We start from the raw sequence: 20,667 nt of genomic DNA, 5'->3' as shown, positions 1-20,667 counted from the left end.
AGAACCCCAGACTCACCTACACAGGCCAGGCTCGATTTTCATTCAGGAGCAGCCGTGTAAGCTTAACATTCTCTTTCATTAATATTTTATTTTGAGGCGGCTGATTTTTGAGCTGTTTCTACTGTTGCTACTGGCTAGAGCATCGGTTTTCAAACAGCATCATCCGGCCGGCTGGGTTTTATTGAAAGGCAGGGTTAGTGGCTCGCCTTTGAACCTCGTGAATCCCAGGCTTGTTTCTAAGTATACATTTTACAACTTGCTGTTCAGTAACTACTATAAATTATTCAGTAACTGTTATAAAATATGCAGCTCAGCTGAGGGTAAGGAACTGGAGTATAGGCCAACATACAGACCTCTTAGTTTCAGAGGGAAAAGGCATTAACAATACCAGGACTCCAATGGGTCCATATGTAGTGTGGAATTATAAGCCCTCGGATAGATTATAGCATTAAATAGACTGCCTGGTCAAAAAAAGAAAAAAAAAAAAAAACGAAGCAAATATTCTGGTCTAGGTTTAGCAACAGTATGTGCTGAAAGAATGAGGTCAGCTGACTACCTGAATATACTGAATATAGACCAGGTTATTCCTGGATCAATGGATTTTTTCTTCCGTAATGGTACGAGCATATTCCAAGATAAGACAATGTCAGGATTCATGGGGCTGGAATTGTGAACGAGTGATTCAGAGAGCATGAGATCATCATTTACACACATGGATTGAGAGAGTTCACCACAGAGTCCAGATCTTAACCTCATTGAGAATCTTTGGGATGTGCTGGATGGAGAAGAACTGCTTTGAGCAGCTGTCAGACTCTACCATCATCATTGCTGCAAGATCTTGGTGAGAATTTTATGCAACAATGGATTAAAATAAATTGTGTGATATTGAAGAAGCTTATTAAAACAAGATAATAAAAGATAGTTTAAGAGAAACGAATCTTATTGATTTACATGTTTGAGTGTTTTCTACTTGTGAGCAGCTGATTGTACTGCATGTGATGCATAAATTGAGGACCCCTATTTAAACTGGATTACTTTTGCATGGGGAAGAGCTGTAACTTTGTGATTTTTTCCTGTATAAATGTCTGTCTGAATCCTCCAGTGGTGTAGGACATACAACCCTCAAATCCAGAAGACAAGACAAAAGACTCCTTTAGCTCCTTGAGAAGCTGTGTCCTCATATGGGGACATTACATTTCTACTTCTCTATATTTCTACTGTACCATGTTACTTTTTTTTTTTAAACATTAACCCTTTGGCCTCATATGGAGACACTGCCTGTACCATTCAGTGGTCACAAGACAACACTACACTCAATCGTTTGAAAACAAAAGTGCAGGAATCCTAGAATGGGTCATTCTGATCATAAATGGCAAGGATCATTTTTAAATGTTTAAATAAAAACTTCTGTCTCCATATGAGGACAACTTTCTAAACAAAGAAAGTAATAAACTTTTTCCAGAAAGTAATATGCATACGGTAATGTCATTACAGTGTGAGTAATTTGAATCAAAATGATTACTGATTACTGATTACTTATTTTTAGATAACTGCCCCAACAATGGCATTTATATACTGGTAAATTAACAGTTTGAGCAATATTTGAATAAAACAAAGCTAGTTTATTTTACTGCAGACAGTATATCATCATTGTCCAATGAAAAACAAGTATCTCCATTTCTGTTGATTTTTAGTTTACTTGTACTTTATTTGAACACATATAAATGCACTTGAACTGTCCCTTATACTGTGTAAGAATTTCTTTTTACGTTCTCTTCCTTTAAAAGTAAAGAAGGTTTTATCTCTTTTCTGTAAAGTTGCAGTTTTGGCGATCCAGTATGTTTTTTTTTTTTTATTTAGACAGTAACAATATGTTATAGCACTGATATCAGTGGGTAATACACAGTTTGTAAACTCAGAGACTTGCAAGAATTTACCATTTGTATTTATGACAGGTAGGCTCATTTGCAAGTTCTCATTTGCATAGTATCTCTGGAAGGCCTTATTTTGAGGTTTAAAGCGGTAGGCTGATGAATGCCCTCAACATGCTCTTGGCTTGCCCTTTGGCATAATCAACATCAATGTGAACTCGGTAGTGCTGTTTTACCCTAACTCTGTTTGTGATACAGGCTTGGACTACCATTGGGTTGCAATAGACAGATAGAATTAGAATTGTCTGATCAGCATTGTGCACTGAGAACTACTTTACTTTACTTGCAAACATTAATAACTGGTGACACAAAACCAGGAAATCTTGATGCAATTTAACAGTGCAATTAAGTACAATTTCTTTGTGGTAAAGCAATAAATGTTGGTGTGTCTGAATGAATGCAATCAAATGGTCCAGGTTTGATGGTATGATTGATTTAACAATATGAAGGGAAACACATTGGTTGATTTTTAATTTGCCAGATTACATCACTTTATTGATGAATATAAAGAACAGTAATTATCAGACTCGCTCTAGTGACCGGATCAGCTGCCAGGTTCCAAACGTTTTGAGTGAGCTGGGAAAATCTTGTTTTTGCTACAGAGAGAGCACTAGTGAGCTGGAATTCACTACAGGACACTCTTTAACTCAAAACTCAGCTCACTGGTGTCACTTAATCATTTTAAACATTTAATTTCCACCCACTTTCAGACAGACTGTACCTGTTTTAATTAATCATATTTATTCTTAACTTTTATTTATTATTTTAGTTCTTCTCTTTTTAGTTCTTTATTTTTATTTTTTTTCCTTATTTTACTATTAGTATTATTTTTTAAATAAATTTATATTATTGCTTATTAACTTATTTTGATTTTCTTATATTATTTTTTGTTATTATTGCTTTTATTTTTTTAGTGCATTTATTTATTTGTATTTTTTACTGTATTATGTAAAAGTTAGTTTTAGCTTAATTTTAAGTATTTTTTTAATCTTCTTAATTAATTTCTTATCAATTAAATTAAGTTATATTATTCTTATTATCATTATATTTTTTTAAATTCAAATTATATTTTTATTTTTTAATCTTATTTTATATTTATTTTTTATTTACTGTTATTTTAAAATAATTAAATGTAGTTATTTTCTTAATTATATCCTTTGTCATGTCAGTGCCTGTTTTGGTAAATTTTAGTTTAATTTTAACTAATTTTTGTTGTATTAATATCTTCTTTTGATCTTGATTTCTTATCTTATTTACTGTTATTTTAAAATAATTAAATGTAGTTAATATTTTCAATGTCATGTCAGTCCCTGTTTTTGAAAATGAGGGTTGCCTTTAATGTACTTCTGAGTTGATTGATTGGTTGATTGATTGATTGATTGGATCAAACCTAAACTCTTCAGGATAGGCAGATCTCCAGGAACAGGACTGGTGACCGCTGACTCACGCAATAACTAAACTGTATGATAAAACATGAAAAACAATACTGTGCTCATATGCTGAGGCTGTTAAGCTGTAAGATGAAAAGCCAAAACTGTCGGCCGGAGGCAGCACAAAAGCCCCCGGCTAAACGCTACCTGCCGCAGGTTGCGGGAGACGCGCACGGCATGCCAGGCGTTGTCGTTGAACTTGCCGTCGGAGGGCTCCACCAGGGCCTCGAAGGCGCCCGAGCCCAGGTTGATGACGAGGCACACGGCTCCGCTCTTCAAAGACAGGTTGACGTAATCGGCCGACTTGCCGGTGTGCAGCAGCAGGCCGTTGCGCTGCAGCGTGCGGAAGGAGAGCGTGATCTCGTCCGTGCTGCTCTGAATGGGTGTCTGGGAAAGATCGTAGCTGAAGAACTCGTTGCCCTTGAACGTCGCCACAGACTCGCCTCGACCTTGAGAGAAAGAGAGAAAAAGAGAGAGATAATGATAAATAAACAGATACAACGCAAGATCATTCATCCATAGATTAAACAAATAAATAACATCAACCAGGGACATCAACACATACTTGATAAAATTACAAACTCAAATGCAGTGGTAGGTCTATTTCACTGAGTGAAAAAAAAAAATATATATATATATATATATATATATATATATATATATATATACACTCAAATTAACATCAGGTTAATCTCATCAGTCATCTTAAACAACCTTAATAAGTTATGTACAATAGTTCCAAACACTGCATGACATTTATCAATAGCAATAGCTGCTATCTATAGAATGTAGACAGTATGAAGGTATAAAATCCAATAAAAACATTCAGGCTTAACCTGAACTAATGGTTCCAGGAGGTTTGTCCTTACGGGTGTTTTCTTATAAGGTGTAAAATCTTGTGTGTAAAGTAGGACTGTCAATTTTAATTTGGTAGTAACGCGTTATTATTTTTTAAATGCAAATTAATTATGCCCCAATCCAAATTAGGTTTGACCCCAACTTCCACAGTAATCTGCCCCGTCCCTGCGCTGTTGGTCAACCTTGTGCTCATGGAACTGCTACGCTGCATCACGGACTGTCTGTTGCTTCTCTGTGAGCTGTGGCAAGCAGCTGCTAACCGTGGCAGGAATCAGCCTTGAAAGCCACTAAGCTGTCACGAAACCCTTCGAAGGCAGTGGCGAGCATAGTAAGCATGTGACTATGTGGATGCCATTTACATGGGCTGCATCTGCACGTTACCCACATAAGCCTTTTTATGTAACTCTTGAATAAAACACTTAAGATACAGGTGTGTAATAAGGGGTTAACAGGCCAGGATTTTGTCAACTTTCTGCCTGACATTACACCACTAAATCTTAAGGATTCCTATTCAAGCATTACATTAAAAGCGTTCATGTTTAATAAGAGATGTTACTGGAAAACATATTTGTAATTGTTATAGAGAGTTTGGAAAAATAGTCAAGTTAATGTGCAATTGTTAAAATATAATGAATAAAATCATAAAATTGGCTCTTTCCGGAACTTCATTTCAAAATCAATACAAATCCTGAATACAAATCAAACAGATAATGTCCTCCAAACCTTTAGTTTCATTATGTTTGTCTAGTTATTACGTCTATTTTCTTTTTTTTTTTATTTCTATTTTATTTCTTTCTCTATTTTCCCATTTTTTCCCCAATTTACATGGACAATTACCCAACCCACTAATTAGGACTCCCACTATCACTAGAAATACGCCAACACCAGAAGGATGAAGACTAACACAAGACTCCTCCGATACATGTGAAGTCAGCAACCGCCTCTTGTCGAGCTGCTGCTGATGCATTCCTCCGAGCATCACAGTGCGCTCGGAGGAAAGCGCGGCGACTTAGTTCCTGATACACCAGCTCACAGACGCCTTGTGCTGTGGACATCACCCTTTGGAGTGATGAGGGAAGAGAGCGTCATCTAACCACCCAGAGAGAGTGAGACCAATTGTGCTCTCTCAGGGCTCCGGTAGCCAATGGCAAGCTACATGAACAGGATTCGAACTGACGATCTCCTGATCATAGTGGCAGCGCTTAGCCCGCTGGACCACTCTCCTGTCCTTTTTACGTCCATTTTCAAACATCTGGAATTATTAAGTGAAGTAGAGAGAAAACAGGCAGCTTCTCCAACTGTCCTGTAGGAGATTTCAAAGCCCTTAATTATTTTTCAGAATGTAAATAACATATTTTACTGCAGAAAAAAGGGTTTTGCATCACCTACACCTGTAGCCTGTATACGGATGAAGGCATTTTAATAGGTTAAACAAAGACTGACCACGTATCTAAAAAGTAGTATCAGTATCTACATTAGTTGCTGTAGTAAGATGTAGTCAGCACAAGCTCAATGCTAACAACAAGACATGAGCAAGCACAAATCTGAAGCCAAATCACGTCCTGAAAGTGCAACATCTGAACTGTCTCTGAGTCCCAGTGTCTCATGTCTTAAGAGACGGAGGAAAGAGGAGTAGTTCTGAGCGCTACGCTGGATAACAGATGGACACAGCTGCAGGGATATGTCTCACTGCTGTTCTTTCTCCTCTCTCTGGGCGGAGGCAGGAGACTAAATGCTTATAATATCATGTGATCTAAGAAGATTTATGTATGAGATGATGATATGAACATTTCTGGGGTGATTATGATCAGGAATAAATCGATAAATGTGTAACACTGTGATTAACTAAGGAGATAAAATCAGGAGGCAACTACTATACAGACAAGAAATCAATAGAATAAAATAAAGCAAAAAAAAAATCTAGTTTAGCGCTTGGTGGTGTCATATCACAGTATCTTCAGGAATAACAACAGTAGACAGTAGTGTAAACTGTAAACAGTAGCTGATGGAAACACTGATTATTAAGCATTTCTCTTATTTGTAACTTTTATAATAAGATGTCTGAATTACATGCTTTAGTTGTCCATTTTTTTTAACATTAACACGTATAATTAATTTGGAATCAGTAACGCGCATTACTTCCGCTGCATTTTTTTTTTTTTGTTTTGTTACAATTTTCTACCCAATTTACACGGTCAATTACCCGACCCACTCATTAGGACTCCCCCTATCACTAGAAAATGCTGCATTACCAAGTAGCATCACAGCGCACTCGGAGGAAAGCGCAGCGACTCGGTTCTGATACATCAGCTCACAGACGCCTTGTGCTGATCGACATCACCCTTTGTAGTGATGAGGGGAAAGAGCGCCATCTACCCACACAGAGAGAGTGAGACCAATTGTGCTCTCTCAGGGCTCCGGTAGCTGATGGCAAGCTGCATGACCAGGATTCTAACCAGCGATCTCCTGATCATAGTGGCAGCACTTAGCCCGCTGGATCACTCGGAGGCCAGAAGTTGATCTGGTCTTGATCCGAGCAAAATATCAAATATACTTATTTTTTTAAACGTGCTAAACTGCTGATTAGGCACAGTTTAATCTGATCACTGTGTTTAAAAGTGTAGCGGCCAATTTTTTAGCACTCTGTGTTAAAGCAGCTTCATACTGCACAGATATACACGCTGGAACACAGAATCTTCTCACTATATTTACTTCTTGCTCCATGTAGTGCACCATGTTCGCTATATCTGCCCTCAGACATACAAGCATATACTAGTATTTAATTCAGTTTCAGTCTAAAAGTCAGTGTGGTATATTATTTATTTATTTCGGGAGTAGCAGCGATTTTGGGCTAGTGACGAATAAGAAGAAAAGGGTTCTAGTAAAAAAAGAACAGCAGTTTATTTATTAAGAAAACAAATTAACAAGTTTTTTTTGGAACTGTGAAATATATATTTTATGAAATATGAACGTGTATCGTGAGTAAAAAAAATCTATACCTTGCGCAACTCAAAATACGCAAAAGGAATGTACTAATTCTCTTAATTAATCATGGGTGTGTTTTGGGCGTCACTTAAAATGTCAACCAGTCAATCAGTGGGCCAGTTGTCATTCCCTTTAAGAGTCGGAGGAGCTCTGACTTTGGCACGTTCGTATCTTAACAGCGTGGTGCTTTTGTGCGACTCAGTAGAAGATACTGACCTGCATGTTCACACTGTGAAGATACACCAGCATTTTTTTTGGTAACACTTTACTTGGATGGTCCATTTGATGGCGTCATTGATGCTCAACTGACATTCAACTAACACTGAATTGAATTGCCATTAAATTTAACTTAAGCCTATGTTGAATGTAAATAATTCAAAATAGAACCTAACCCTAAAATCTAACCCTACACCTAACCCTAACCTTAACCCTTAATCAACCCTAAAATCTAACCCTAACCCTAACCTTAACCATTAATCAACCCTAAAATCTAACCCTAACCCTAAGCTTAACCATTAATCAACCCTAAAATCTAACCCTAACCTTAACCATTAATCAACCCTAAAATCTAACCCTAACCTTAACCATTAATCAACCCTAAAATCTAACCCTAACCTTAACCCTTAATCAACTCTTAAATCTAACCCTACCCCTAACCCTAACCTTAACCCTTAATCCACCCTAAAATCTTACCATACACCTAACCCTAACCTTAACCCTTAATCAACCCTAAAATCTAACCCTACACCTAACCTTTCCCCTAACCTTAACCTAAGCTAAAAAATCTAACCCTAAACCCAATACTAAAATATTAAGATAAGCGTTTGGGTTAGAGTTGAATGTAGGGTTATATTCAATAGAGAACCATTTACTTTCACCTTTTAGTTCAATTGCATTTAATAGACATGTAGTTGAATGTTAGTTGAATGTCAGTTAAGCATCAAAGAGGCCATCAAATGGACCATCCAAGTAAAGTGTTACCGTTTATTTAGGGGAACAGCAATGTTATTTTATTCTTTATTTCTTTTATCTGTTTATTGTTGATGTAAACACTGGATTTGGAACCCTGGTATAACATCCCAACCCTACATTTAAGATGGTCGTCCAATACTTACTCAATACTCATATATCCTGCTTTCCTTCCTTTTTTCATATCTCCTGATACACTAATAAAAAAAGCTCCACTGATGTTTTTTTTAATCTATTTTATTTGTGCGTGTGTGTGTTTTTCAAGAAATCAGATGTTAAAATATTACCCATCCCTATACTAATTAACACAGAGCTGCTGAGAGTTAATATGCAATCAGCTAATGATAGCAGCCGCATATGGATAGCAGTGAGCCATGACTAAATCAAAGCTTAACATCATGAGACAAGCTCATCATGCATACGAATCCCTGCATATAAAGCACATGATGTAACAGGTTAAATAGGAATCGTACATCTTCAGCCCGAAACGGCGCGCCTTGAGATTTCACGCAGATGCCGTGAATGCGCTTCTGCAGTATGGAAAAAGCATGTGACTGATGCAAGTGTCTCCGCTGATGTTGACATTAGTCACCAGCGAATGACTCGCAGCACCAATCACATCGGCTAATCAGTTTTGCCAACGGAATATTTAAATCCATCTGCTCTGAAGTGAAGTGAGAGCATGCAATTAGATGACTGAGCGCAGGTCGTCAAGAACAATCTCCACCGCAGAAACAGGCGCGTGATTCGCCGTAGGAAAGCCTGGCTGTTTTGGAGTTTTGAGGTTCAAGGCGTTTGAAATTCGGTCAGTGAGTGAAGCTCAGAACTGAGCAGCAGACTTATCCAGATGCATTTATAGATGTGAGTGTTTTAGGTCATTAGGAAACATCAGGCCTGACTGCATCCCTGCACCGCCTGGAGACATCTAAAGAGATATTACCAAACATATTTTATGTAACTGATTAACTCTTAGCAGGCACCCGCACTTTTTTTTTTCATGATCAACAGTGTTGGGAAGTAACGGATTACATGTAACGGCGTTACGTAATCAGATTACAAATTATAAGTAACTGTAATCCGTTACAGTTACTGCTTCAGTAAGTGGTAATCAGATTACAGTTACTCTGCTAAAATAAAAGGGTTACATTGCGGTACTTTCCTATTTTTGCTCTTCCAATCCAACACTGACAAAACGCAAATAACATTTTGCGGTGAATACGCTCTGATATGACAGGGAACTCTCTGCCCCTCCTCCCGTCTCGCTGCACACACACACAGGGAGGAGGGGCAGCGGCTCACAGCGGCTCCACGCTCACACAACGAGACGAAATTAACTGACATTTTGGTCAACGAATAAAAACGAGACGAAAATGTTTGGCAGGGACGAAATCCAATCAGAACTGATTTAGGTCTGTGAAAGGTAGGGACCAGTTAGGAAGAGATCCAATCACTGCTACTTTAGCGAAGGTGGAGTACCCGCCTCTCCTGCAGCAGCGCCGCGCGGAATTAAACTGTCGATACGGAGCTCGACTGGAAGTTAACTCGACAGAGTTCAGCAGGGAGAGAGAGAGAGGGGAGAGGCGATATATTTCTCTTTTGACGTTGCGAAAAACAAGATAACGTGTAAACCGCGTGGAGCGACTCCATTACCGGTAAAAACACCACTAATCTTTCAGCTTCTGCAGACCAGAGTCACACAGATCTCCTCCATGCAGAGATCCGCGTTTTAATACTGATGTTATTTCATGAGCTGATGGTGTGTTTAACTCAGCAGTGCACTAAAACACAGAACTGATACAGAACTCACTCATTAAGATCCGATCATCTGTTTAGTCTCACAGTGGGAAAGATATAGCTAGTGTTAAATCAGCAGCAGGTCAGAAAGGAACTCAATAATATAACGAAAATAAAACAATAAAATAAGTGAATCTATGAACCCAAAAGTCTGTGTAGTTCCTTACAGCACTTTCTCATAAGTTTCTCACTTTAACTCATGAAGTCTCTCTGTACATCCTGAGAGCATCTCTACAGGACAGTGTGTGAATGTGTGTTCATTTATAGACTGTAGCTCCAGTAGATGTGCTGGGTTAGTGCTGGAGATAAAACTAGATCCTTTAAAAGTTTTTGCATCTACAGCTCTGTTCAAACTATAATTTAACTATTCAGATGTTTTATGACCTGATTTCTAGAGCAAAATTTTAAATGTAAAATATGTATAGTCACACACCTACAATAATAATAATATACATTAAATCATATATAAATATATTTCACTTTCAAACATTAACAATATTACTCAAGTGGTTATTAAACGTTTCATTTTGTATACATGTAGAGTTAATAATTCAAGGGAACTGATGAAAAAGCATTTACATTTACACCCTTTACATTTTAGTCGACTAAATTTACTGTAATTTTAGTCGACTATATTCTTATGACATTAAGTCGACTAAAACTAAAAACATTTCAGATGACTAAATTGTGACTAAAACTAAATACTATTTTCGTCACAAGACTATGACTAAGACTAAATCACAATTTGTTGTCAAAATTACACTGGAGGCAAACCTGCAAATAGATAGCTTACGGTTGTTGTTACATTGTTTGGTTTTAAATGGTTTTATCATCAATTTATAGAAGTGTTTTATAAAATTGTTTGATGAAATGGTTTCATAAGTATTTTTGTAGAGTGATTGAAAAGGCTGTTTTATTTGTTTATCTATTTGTTACATTCATTCAGGCTTAAAAAAATGACAATATTTAAAGTAATCCAAAGTAATCAGATTACGTTACTCACTTGAAGTAATGTAACTGATTACGTTACAAATTACATTTTGAGTGATGTAATCAGTAATCTGTAAGGGATTACATTTTAAAAGTAACCTTCCCAACACTGATGATCAAGCACCCCGAATGACCCAATAACGACTCATAAAACAGCACATATTAAAAAAAAGAGAAAATGCAAATAAAAACAGGGGTTTCTTGCATTTATTTTGACCTTGATTTCATCATGTTTATTCTGTTCGACTTAAGGAACACATAAGGAATCATGTAGTAACTTAAAAGTGTTAAACAATCCAAAAAAAATAAAAAAAAAGCATTTAGGCAGGCTCTTATCTAAGGGTTAAGCTGTTCACTTGTGGTTTCTGAGGCTGGTAACTCTGATAAACTCTGAATCCTGTGCAACAGAGGTAACTCTTGCTCTTCCTTTTGCTGGGGTGGTCCTGATGAGAGCCAGTTTCATCATCATCATCATCTATAACATCATTGTTTTTGATATTATTTGCAACTGCACACCAGGAGACTTGTTTTTTTAAAGTTCTCGAAATGTTTCAGATTAATTGACTTTCAGTTCTTAATTGTTCTTTTACTTAATTGAGTATTTCTTACCATAATATGGATTAGAACATTACTCAAGTAGGGATTTTCACTGTTGCCTATAACTCTATATATCTCTTTACAACTTCACTACAAATGCCAGACTTCCCAAGTCTCCCGGAAGTCGCGGGAATCTACAGCATATCAGTATCGGCTCCCTGATGCCCGCAAGTCAGATAAAATCTCCTAAAATCTAGAAAAAATGGCCCATGAGTGAACACAAATATTCATGCACAAACACAAACAGTGTTTAGCCATTGTTTACTTATTCATTTAATTTAAAGTAAATAGTTAAACATAACTACAAACATATTAATATGATGGGGTTAAATGCTGATTGATTGAAAACACAAAGTAGGATCAGTATCTAGAAAGATCTGAGATTTGACAGTAGAAATGAGTGTGGAATCACCATTTTGCAAATCAGCTCACTGTTGCCATTTTTATTTGTGTTGTTATATATTTATAATCTGCTTATTAACGGGTTTGCATGATATAAATTCCTAATTTATAAATATTAATGAACCCATTATTGTAAGAAACGGGAGCAGACGGGAGGCGGACGTAAAAGCGGGTAAGACAAGATTTATTAAAAAAACAAATAAACACACAAACAAATAAGGAATAAACGAGGAGATATAAACACATAAACAAACAGAGAAACAAACCAAGAACTAAATCTAGACAGATAATAACTAAACAGGAATGGGTATATATATATATAAGGAAAATAAATGTAAATATAAACAAGAAATAAACAAGGAAACAAACAAGAGAAATAAACAGAGAACTATGGGATGTGGATATATCTACTAGAAACATGGTAAGCCAAACGACAGTGGAAGGTGCAAAGACCGACGGATAAACATGGACTAACAGGTACTATATATAGTAACATGAAACACTGAACACCTGGGGAAGGGGCGGAGCTACAAATTAGACACACGTGACGGAAAATTACAAGAGAAACACACTGGGAAAAGCAGAAACACAGGGGAACAGAGCGAGGCCGTGACAATTATAAAGGTAGTCTTATTTTAAAGTGGTACAGATAAATGAAATAATAAGTTAAACTCAATGCAAATTTGCATTTTCCATACTAGGGGTGTGCCATATCGTATCTTACGCGATAATATCGCAAACATTTTTAAATATCGTAAACAATATTTTACCCTGAAATATCGTGCCATATCACCCACCCCTATTTATCACATCAGGGTACTATTTTTTTGCTGTTTTTAGCAAAAGAAAAATTGTTCTCTGTTCTCATTTCCAATTATATATCTACTGGAGACAGATTATATCTGTCCAGTATCATTAATTTAACTTTAATCCTGGATATATGGAGATATTTGGAGTGCTTTATTAATATCATGACATTCTGGATCATTGACTTCTGTTACAAATCTGATTATTATAAAACTTTTCATTTTGTTGCAGTAGTGTATTCTTATTTTTTTTTTTTTTTAATTCAGTGTTTTGTCATATTGTCAAGAGTTATCGCCAAAATACCATGACATATTGTGATATTATTTTAGGACCATATCGCCCACCCCTACTCCATACTGTCCCCATTTGGAGTTCCAAACCATCAGTACAGAAAATAGTTTGACATACATATTAAAGTCTATTAAAATCATCAGCAAAATACTAGAGCACATCTGATTTTACACAAAAACACCACATATGAAAATTGCAGCAGAACAGCAGGGGGGGTGTATTTGAGTGCAGAATTTGGGTGTTTTTGGAGAATCAGGAATGAAGAGATGCGTCTGTCCTTGTTTTGTCTGTTTGAAAGGGGAGACCCCAACACGACCGCAATACGAGCAGACTAATGCTGGGAGGAATTTCAAGGAAGGGAAATAAAGGGTAAAGTAAGTCAGATTTCTGAATATCATTATATAGAGTGCAATTTACTGTCCCAGCAGGACGCTTCTCTTTATCTCTAACAACAATGTTCCTGATGGTTTTTCCTTCAGAAAGTCTTCTCTGAAAGCCTTTTTCTCTTTTTGAGATGTTGTGACTTGTTTTCTGACAGAAAACAAGATTCATGAGAGAAACGCACGCAAGACCCATCCAAACTTGTTTTTTTCGCCTGCCTGCACCCAGAAACCGAAGGAGAATTTTAAAAAGAACCCTGACTGTTAAGACATGTAAGCCTCAATATGGCGTCCTATTAAAATTACAAAACCAAACCTAGAACTTTTTTTTTGGCTGTGTCATGTTTTGTTTTTTTGTTTGTTTGTGTTTTTCTGTAATAAACATGAGATTTTAGTTTTCCTTTCACGTTTAATTTTTCCAAATACTGTATTTATTACAATATTTTACAGAACAATCCATAGACTGGTGCTAAAATTTTTCCTTGAGACCACTAGACAGTCTACTACCTTCACTAACACAACTCCGCCGGTTTGCATTGCTTTGCATGTATTTACAAAATCGTATAAACGTCATAGAAAAATAAAATAAAAAGAAATAAAATACAATGTAAAAATAAAGTTGACATACCATAATCTGATACACTTTAATAGGCCTTTCTTTTTAAGTAAGACAACATTGAATATTTTACCTTGTTTGTAAAAAAATATATATATAGCATTTATTTTATTAACTGGTGGAAACTTAAAATCATTTTTTTTCTTTTTTTTTTAAATTGTCAGTGCGTCAGTACGTATGAATTCTACCAGACAGGTATTAAGGAGCAGTAAAGACACTTCACTAAAGTACAGTGTTATAAGGGTGAGTTTTCACTAGTGAAGTTTCTCCAGCACTAGGGCTGGATGCAGCAGCATTAGCATTAGCATTAGCCGCTAACCGCAGTGCTTGATCTTTCTCCATTCATAGGTGAGTATATTGGAATGTAGTCTGTGTATTTGTATCAAGCAGCATTTACACCCGGCTAGCGCTGTGGTTAGCGGCTAACGCTAATGCTGCTGCACCCAGCCTTAGTGCTGGAGAAACTTCACTGAAAACTCACTCTTAGACAAAATATGGGGGATTTAAGCTTACTGTAAATAAACAGAAGCACTTTACTCACCAAATAGTAACAGTAAACAGTTTTTTTTTTTTCAGGAGAGAAATCAGTGTAGATCAACATCCAGCACTCGTTTGACTTGATTTTTATTTATTTATTTTTTTTTAAGAATGACATTACATAGAATTACATATAATGTGGTGTGCCTTATATATGAAAATAGACCAGAAAATATACATATAGAAAAATATATAGAAAATATATATAGAAAATATATATAGAAAAAAGTGTGACTTATAATCCGGTGTGCCTTATAGTCCAAAAATACAACAATCACAGTAAAATCCTACATAGTCAATTTTGCATGGGTTAAAGGATCTTAATGTCGATTTTGATCAATGTTTGATTAATTGCCCAGCCCAAGCTGATTATTTCACAGTAGTGAAATAACAGTAGTGCACCAAAGAATGTCCCATATGCAAAAGCAAAGGCAAAGAATGTCATACATGTCAGAGCCACTTGTGCACTAGTGGATATAAGATCATTTCACACATTAACACAATTAATTGGACATACGGTGAGAATCTGCCCTTCAACCATTCACACGTAACCTGAGCCGCTGCTAAAAACAGCGTAAAATATTTCATCTCAGGTTTATCTAGTCGAGCATGACATTAATTCGGGGAGTCGCCGGATATTTCATCCGGCGGCAGGACTCAGACCATTGGATAAGAAATAAATGATTGGGCATGAATCAACCAACCAGACACCCCTTGCCATGGAGAAGTGACCTTGTAAAATTACAGAGGCTGAATCTTACAGAGTCTTATCAGAGTGCCACTTGGCTCAGCGGAGAATAAACATCGAGAGTGAGCTCGACAACAGCCAGAGAGAAAAGAAATATAAAACTCCCTCTTTGAGAGACGACATACGCGCGCACGCAGTCCCCGCTGTGCCTTATGCAGCTAACAGCTTTCCAGGCGCACACCTACCACTGCGTGACGGAGAGGAGCGTGTGACCCATATAATACAACTTTCAGAGATAATGAGTAAATATTACATGATATTCTTTGAAGAAACAAATTTGACTACATGATGAGAACAATCAGGAGGACGCGCGTGACTCACTGTGATATTTCCGAACATTGCCGAACTCACGCTGGGAGTTCCTTGAAGTAAAAGCGTGAGAAAAAGCAGATCGCGTCAGCAACGAAACCTTGACCGGGAGCAGACACTAGGTTAGGCTTAGCTTTAGAATGGTCCAAATAAGTGCGGTAGAGCTGTAATTTGGCACACGCAATTGGTCAAGGAGTGTCGAAAAGCCACGCCTACACGCTGACTTTTCTGTCAGCAGAATAAAAGAAGAGTCCCCAATTTGTGTAAAGGCTTCGGTCAGGTCTGTCCCAATTAGACCTGTTAAAATAACACCAATTTCAGGAGAATATATTGTCCCATAAATTATTGCAATAAAGGATAATTTTGTCATTTTAAAGCGCCACTATAGAAAATATAAGAATATGCTTTTGGGCTCCCAAAGAAGCTTTAAGACAATGTGCTACAGTAATAATATACTTGTATAATCATACTAAAACACCATTTTACAGTGAAACTAACTTAATATTAATAAGAACATATTAAGATTCCAATATAAAAATATGTTTTTACTCTGGAAATAACACAAAGACACTTCATTAATTGCACATTGCACCAGTAAGAGCAGAACGTGAAGGTTAAATTAGCAGGGTAAGAGCACAGTTTTGCACAAAATACTGCAATGCACACAACATTATAAGAGGACAAATTGTTGGTGCACGTCTTGCTGGCGCATCTGTGACCAAGACAGCAAGTCTTTGTGATCTATCAAGAGCCACGGTATCCAAGGTAATGTCAGCATACCACCAAGAAGGACCAACCACATCCAACAGGATTAACTGTGGACGCTGTAAGAGGAAGCTGTCTGAAAGGGACGTTCGGGTGCTAACCCGGATTGTATCCAAAAAAACATAAAACCACGGCTGCCCAAATCACGGCAGAATTCAATGTGCATCTCAACTGTTTCCACCAGAACTGTCTGTCGGGAGTTCAGTCCTTAATTAATTCAACCTTTTTTTTTTTTAACTCTGGACATAACACAAAGGCACTTGCAGATTAAATACTCTCACACGAAGCCGTGAAATGCGGCTTTGAAACAGACTACTGGACTACTCTAAACCTTCTAAACTTTCTCTAAAGCTGTTTAGCCTTGATTGTGTTCGCTAGCATCTCCACACACACACACACACACACACTCCGCCTTTAAAAAAAAAACGTACGATAAGTCGAAAACGTAGTTATTGCCACAGGCCTAGTCCCATTTTTTTATTTCTTTCTTTATTTATTTATTAGGCTATCTAGCACTTGAGCCTCATTGCTCCCACTCACCGATCTAACTAAAGGCCTGAAGAGCCTGAAGAGCTGGTCTTTTGAAAACGATCACACTAAGACGACTTATTACCGAGTCTCTGAACAGATATGAATGAGATATCTGGTGCTTATGAAGAACTGTCGGAACCCTAATGTCCAGCTGTGAATGTTCAGCTGTGAACTTCAAACGAGCTCACTTCAGCAATTGGGCATCTCGCCAGACACTCGACACTCTGACAAGATGCACTGGCTCTACATAGAAAGGTGATTTTAGGCAAACTCGTCACTGAGATCACCCAGATTTATGTTTCTTTCTAGCTCTCCAATATAATACTGCGATTAAGCTTCTGCGAGCAGTGCCAATATTACATGTTATAGCACCAACCTCAAAAGTATTATTGCAATTATACCACAGTTCCATCATGACTGTTTATTAAAAGGTTTAAAGTGTTAAACAGGACGAGAAAATCCGATCTGTATGGTTATAAAAAATGCCACAAGTTAAAATAGTTCCATTGCTGCTCTGTTTGTAGCTGTGCTGTTTGGCTTGTAAGCGCTGTATCATTGCTAGGTTACCTGTATGTGGCAAAGTAATACATGGAGAGCTTTGTTTGCAGTGCATTACCTGCTGATAATGGCACTCATAGAACGCTGCTCAGCCAATCACACTGCAGGGTTGGAACTAACTGTGGTAAAATAAACTATATTATTGTATTTTTGAGACTATAATGTATAATGATATTTTAACAGGATAATGTAATTACTGCATTGAAAAAATCTAGCAATCATGTTATGCATCGAATATTATGACTAACCTCAATCAAACTATGAAGAAAAATAGCTTTATTTGAGTAATGTTCTAATTCATATTATGGCAAGAACTAATTAACTAAGTAAAAATTAAATGACTGAAAAATTAAGCTTAAATTTTAAGAACTTTGAAAGTATCCTCAAGCACAGTTGCAAAGACCAACAAAAACATTATGATGAAACTGGCTCTCATCAGGACCACCCCAGGAAAGGAAGAGCAAGAGTTAACTCTGTTGCACAGGATGAATTCATCAGAGTTGTCCACTGTGGACGGTAATGCTTTCTATAATGTATTCCTGAGAATGTCTCAATTGTGTCGCTTTTAATTATTTAAATAATATTATTTATAAAATTTTATAAATGTGTCAATATGTCAGTCTGCTTACTTGAATTAAAGGGGACAGTTAAAATAGACCTACCAGCTGTACATTGCACTATCCCACTCTCATGTCCCACAGATCCCTCCCTCAAACAAAGTCTGCTGGCTAATCTTGCTGTCTACTGTCTGAGGATTTTTTAAAGCAAAATGTCCATAATGGTCTTTTTTCATCTGATCTACTGGATGGGACTCGGTTGGGGGTTGACAAGTGAGGGGCGGTGCCAGGGAGGTTCTATGCAAGTTTCCTTAATGTGATGTCACAATAAGAAAGCCCTCCAAAGAGCTCATAGAAGCATATGCTTCCTGATACCAAACTCTTTCAGTTTAATAACAGAAAACGGACGGATTTGTTTTTTTTCCATACTTTGTTTTTTGTATATAGGTGCTGTCAGGACCCAGGTGGAAATACAAAAACATTGCATAATATATCCCTTTTAACTATGTCAAAATCACTGTAACGCATAGCCATACACATACAGATGATTATAGAGCTTAGCGATATGACCTGTGATCAACATCACGATTCATTGAATCTCGATTTGACCTCGATTACTATTCATGAACAATAGTTTTAATAAGCGACAGACACTCTGTGCATTGACAAGATACACTCAGTAGACAGTAGAATACCCTCGCTGATCTGAGTCCATTTTTAAGTACCTCAGATCTTAAGCACCTGAGAATCTCTTCCCTCCCTTTGATTGTGACAGGACTGGAGCAATCGCTTCCTTGGGCACTAAAAGACGACCGCATTGAGAGAGTAAACATGTATATCTTACTGTCAGCCTACAAAGGCAGACGGCTTTGATATGGAAAAAGTGACGGCACATTAAAAAGGGGGTGTGAAATCAGGGGAAAACGGGAGGGAGGCTGAATGGGTGAAGGACAGGTTGGTAGACTCTGTGTACTGAAATACAGATATATTATATATTACTACTCCATAGTAATAGTATGCTTAAAGAGAATTTCCCAGACAGACAAGCATGGGCATTTATATACCTGACAAACATTAATAGAACGCAAGGGATAGATGGGTAGATTGGCTGCTGCGACTGAAGCTAAAAGCTTCAGTGAATAATATACTCCAAATTAAAAAACCTGTGTCAAAGATGGGTAAATTCCCATTGCTTATAGCCAGTGAAATATCAGAAAATTAGACCATTATAAAAGACCAACTGGTACTTTTGGCAGTTTGTGCAGTGTGACAAGTCCTGCTGGAAAATGAAATCCGCATCTCCATAAAAGTTGTCAGCATAAGGAAGATTTTCTGGAAAAACTCTGCACGGACTTTGGACTCTATATAACACAGTGGATCAACACCAGCAGATGACAGACAGGTGTCTCCAAACCATCACTGATTGGTGGAAACTTCACTCTAGACCTCAAGCAGTTTGGACTGTGTGTCTCTCCACTCTTCCTCCAGACTCTGGTCCCTTGATTCACAAATGAAATATTAAATTTACTGATGATCAGTGATGGTTTGGAGAGACATGTCATCTGCTGGTGTTGGTCCACTCTGTTATATCAAGTCTAAAAGTCAGTGAAGTGTGGAAAAAAGAGATACCACCTAAAAATGGTGAGTTTCTTTGATTTTACAAAATCAAAAACCTCTGGTTTATCTTTAAGAGGAAGATGGATGATCACAAGCCATCAGGAGTGGCATAAAGTTATCCAAAAGCAGTGTGTAAGACTGGTGGAGGAGAACAAAACTTGAAGAGAATATGAATATGAACTTGTTTTCTTTGCATTATTTGAGGTCTGAAAGCTCTGCATCTTTTTTTTTTTTTGTTATTTCCGCAACTTCTCATTTTCTGAATTTGGGAGAAATGTTGTGAGTAGTTTATAGAATAAAACAGCAAGGTTCACAATGTTTATTTTACTTAAACATATACCTATAAATAGCAAAATCAGAGAAACTGATTCAGAAACTGAAGTGGTCTCTTATTTTATTTTTTTATTTTTTTCCAGAGCTGTATATTGTATATTACTACTCTGTAGTAATAGTAAGTTTAAAGAGAATTTCCCAGGCAGACATGCATGGTTTGTTGTGTATTCATATACCTGACAAAGCATTAATAGAACGCAGGGGTAGATGGGTAGATTGGTGCTAAGTGACCTTGCTACGCTGCTTCAGAGCGATTGTTCATACTGTATAAAGCATGTGCAGTGAATAATACACTCCAAATATTAAAAAAAGCATGTGTCAAAGAACAATACGCAGCAATATGGTCAGGCTAACAGACTAAGAGCTCTGTCTCCATGAAGGCACAGGCACTTTTTTTGTTGTTGTTATAACGTGGGCACGCTGCTAATTTGCTTGGCGGAAAGCCAGTGTTTTTCTCGTCCGTTCCCAGTTGCTAATTTCGTGGCTAGAAATGATAGCACCGGCGATGTGGGTGGAGTGGCACAGCAGGAGGGGTGGTGTTGAAAATATACCACGCGATGGCATTTTAAAACCCCTTTGGTCCAAAAATTGGGCTTGTGCTACCACCCACTGAGGCAGTCGGCGCATGACGCGACGCCAAAATGGTGTTTTCCCTCCCCGTG

General features: G+C 37.3%; 1 protein-coding gene across 7 annotated transcripts in view; it reads right to left on the bottom strand.

Moving 5' to 3' along the window:
• The window catches only part of nrxn2a (neurexin 2a), a 696,697-nt gene that overhangs the window by 421,584 nt on the left and 254,446 nt on the right, over nt 1–20,667 (bottom strand). For all 7 annotated transcript variants that reach the window (XM_049466698.1, XM_049466699.1, XM_049466697.1 and 4 more), the window contains one exon: nt 3,509–3,810. In XM_049466698.1, the coding sequence (XP_049322655.1) occupies nt 3,509–3,810 (302 nt within the window). The remainder of the gene's footprint in view (nt 1–3,508; nt 3,811–20,667) is intronic.

Source organism: Astyanax mexicanus, chromosome 17 (assembly GCF_023375975.1).
Source record: "Astyanax mexicanus isolate ESR-SI-001 chromosome 17, AstMex3_surface, whole genome shotgun sequence".
Lineage (NCBI taxonomy): Eukaryota > Metazoa > Chordata > Actinopteri > Characiformes > Acestrorhamphidae > Astyanax > Astyanax mexicanus.
This window is presented reverse-complemented; position numbering and strand designations above follow the sequence as displayed.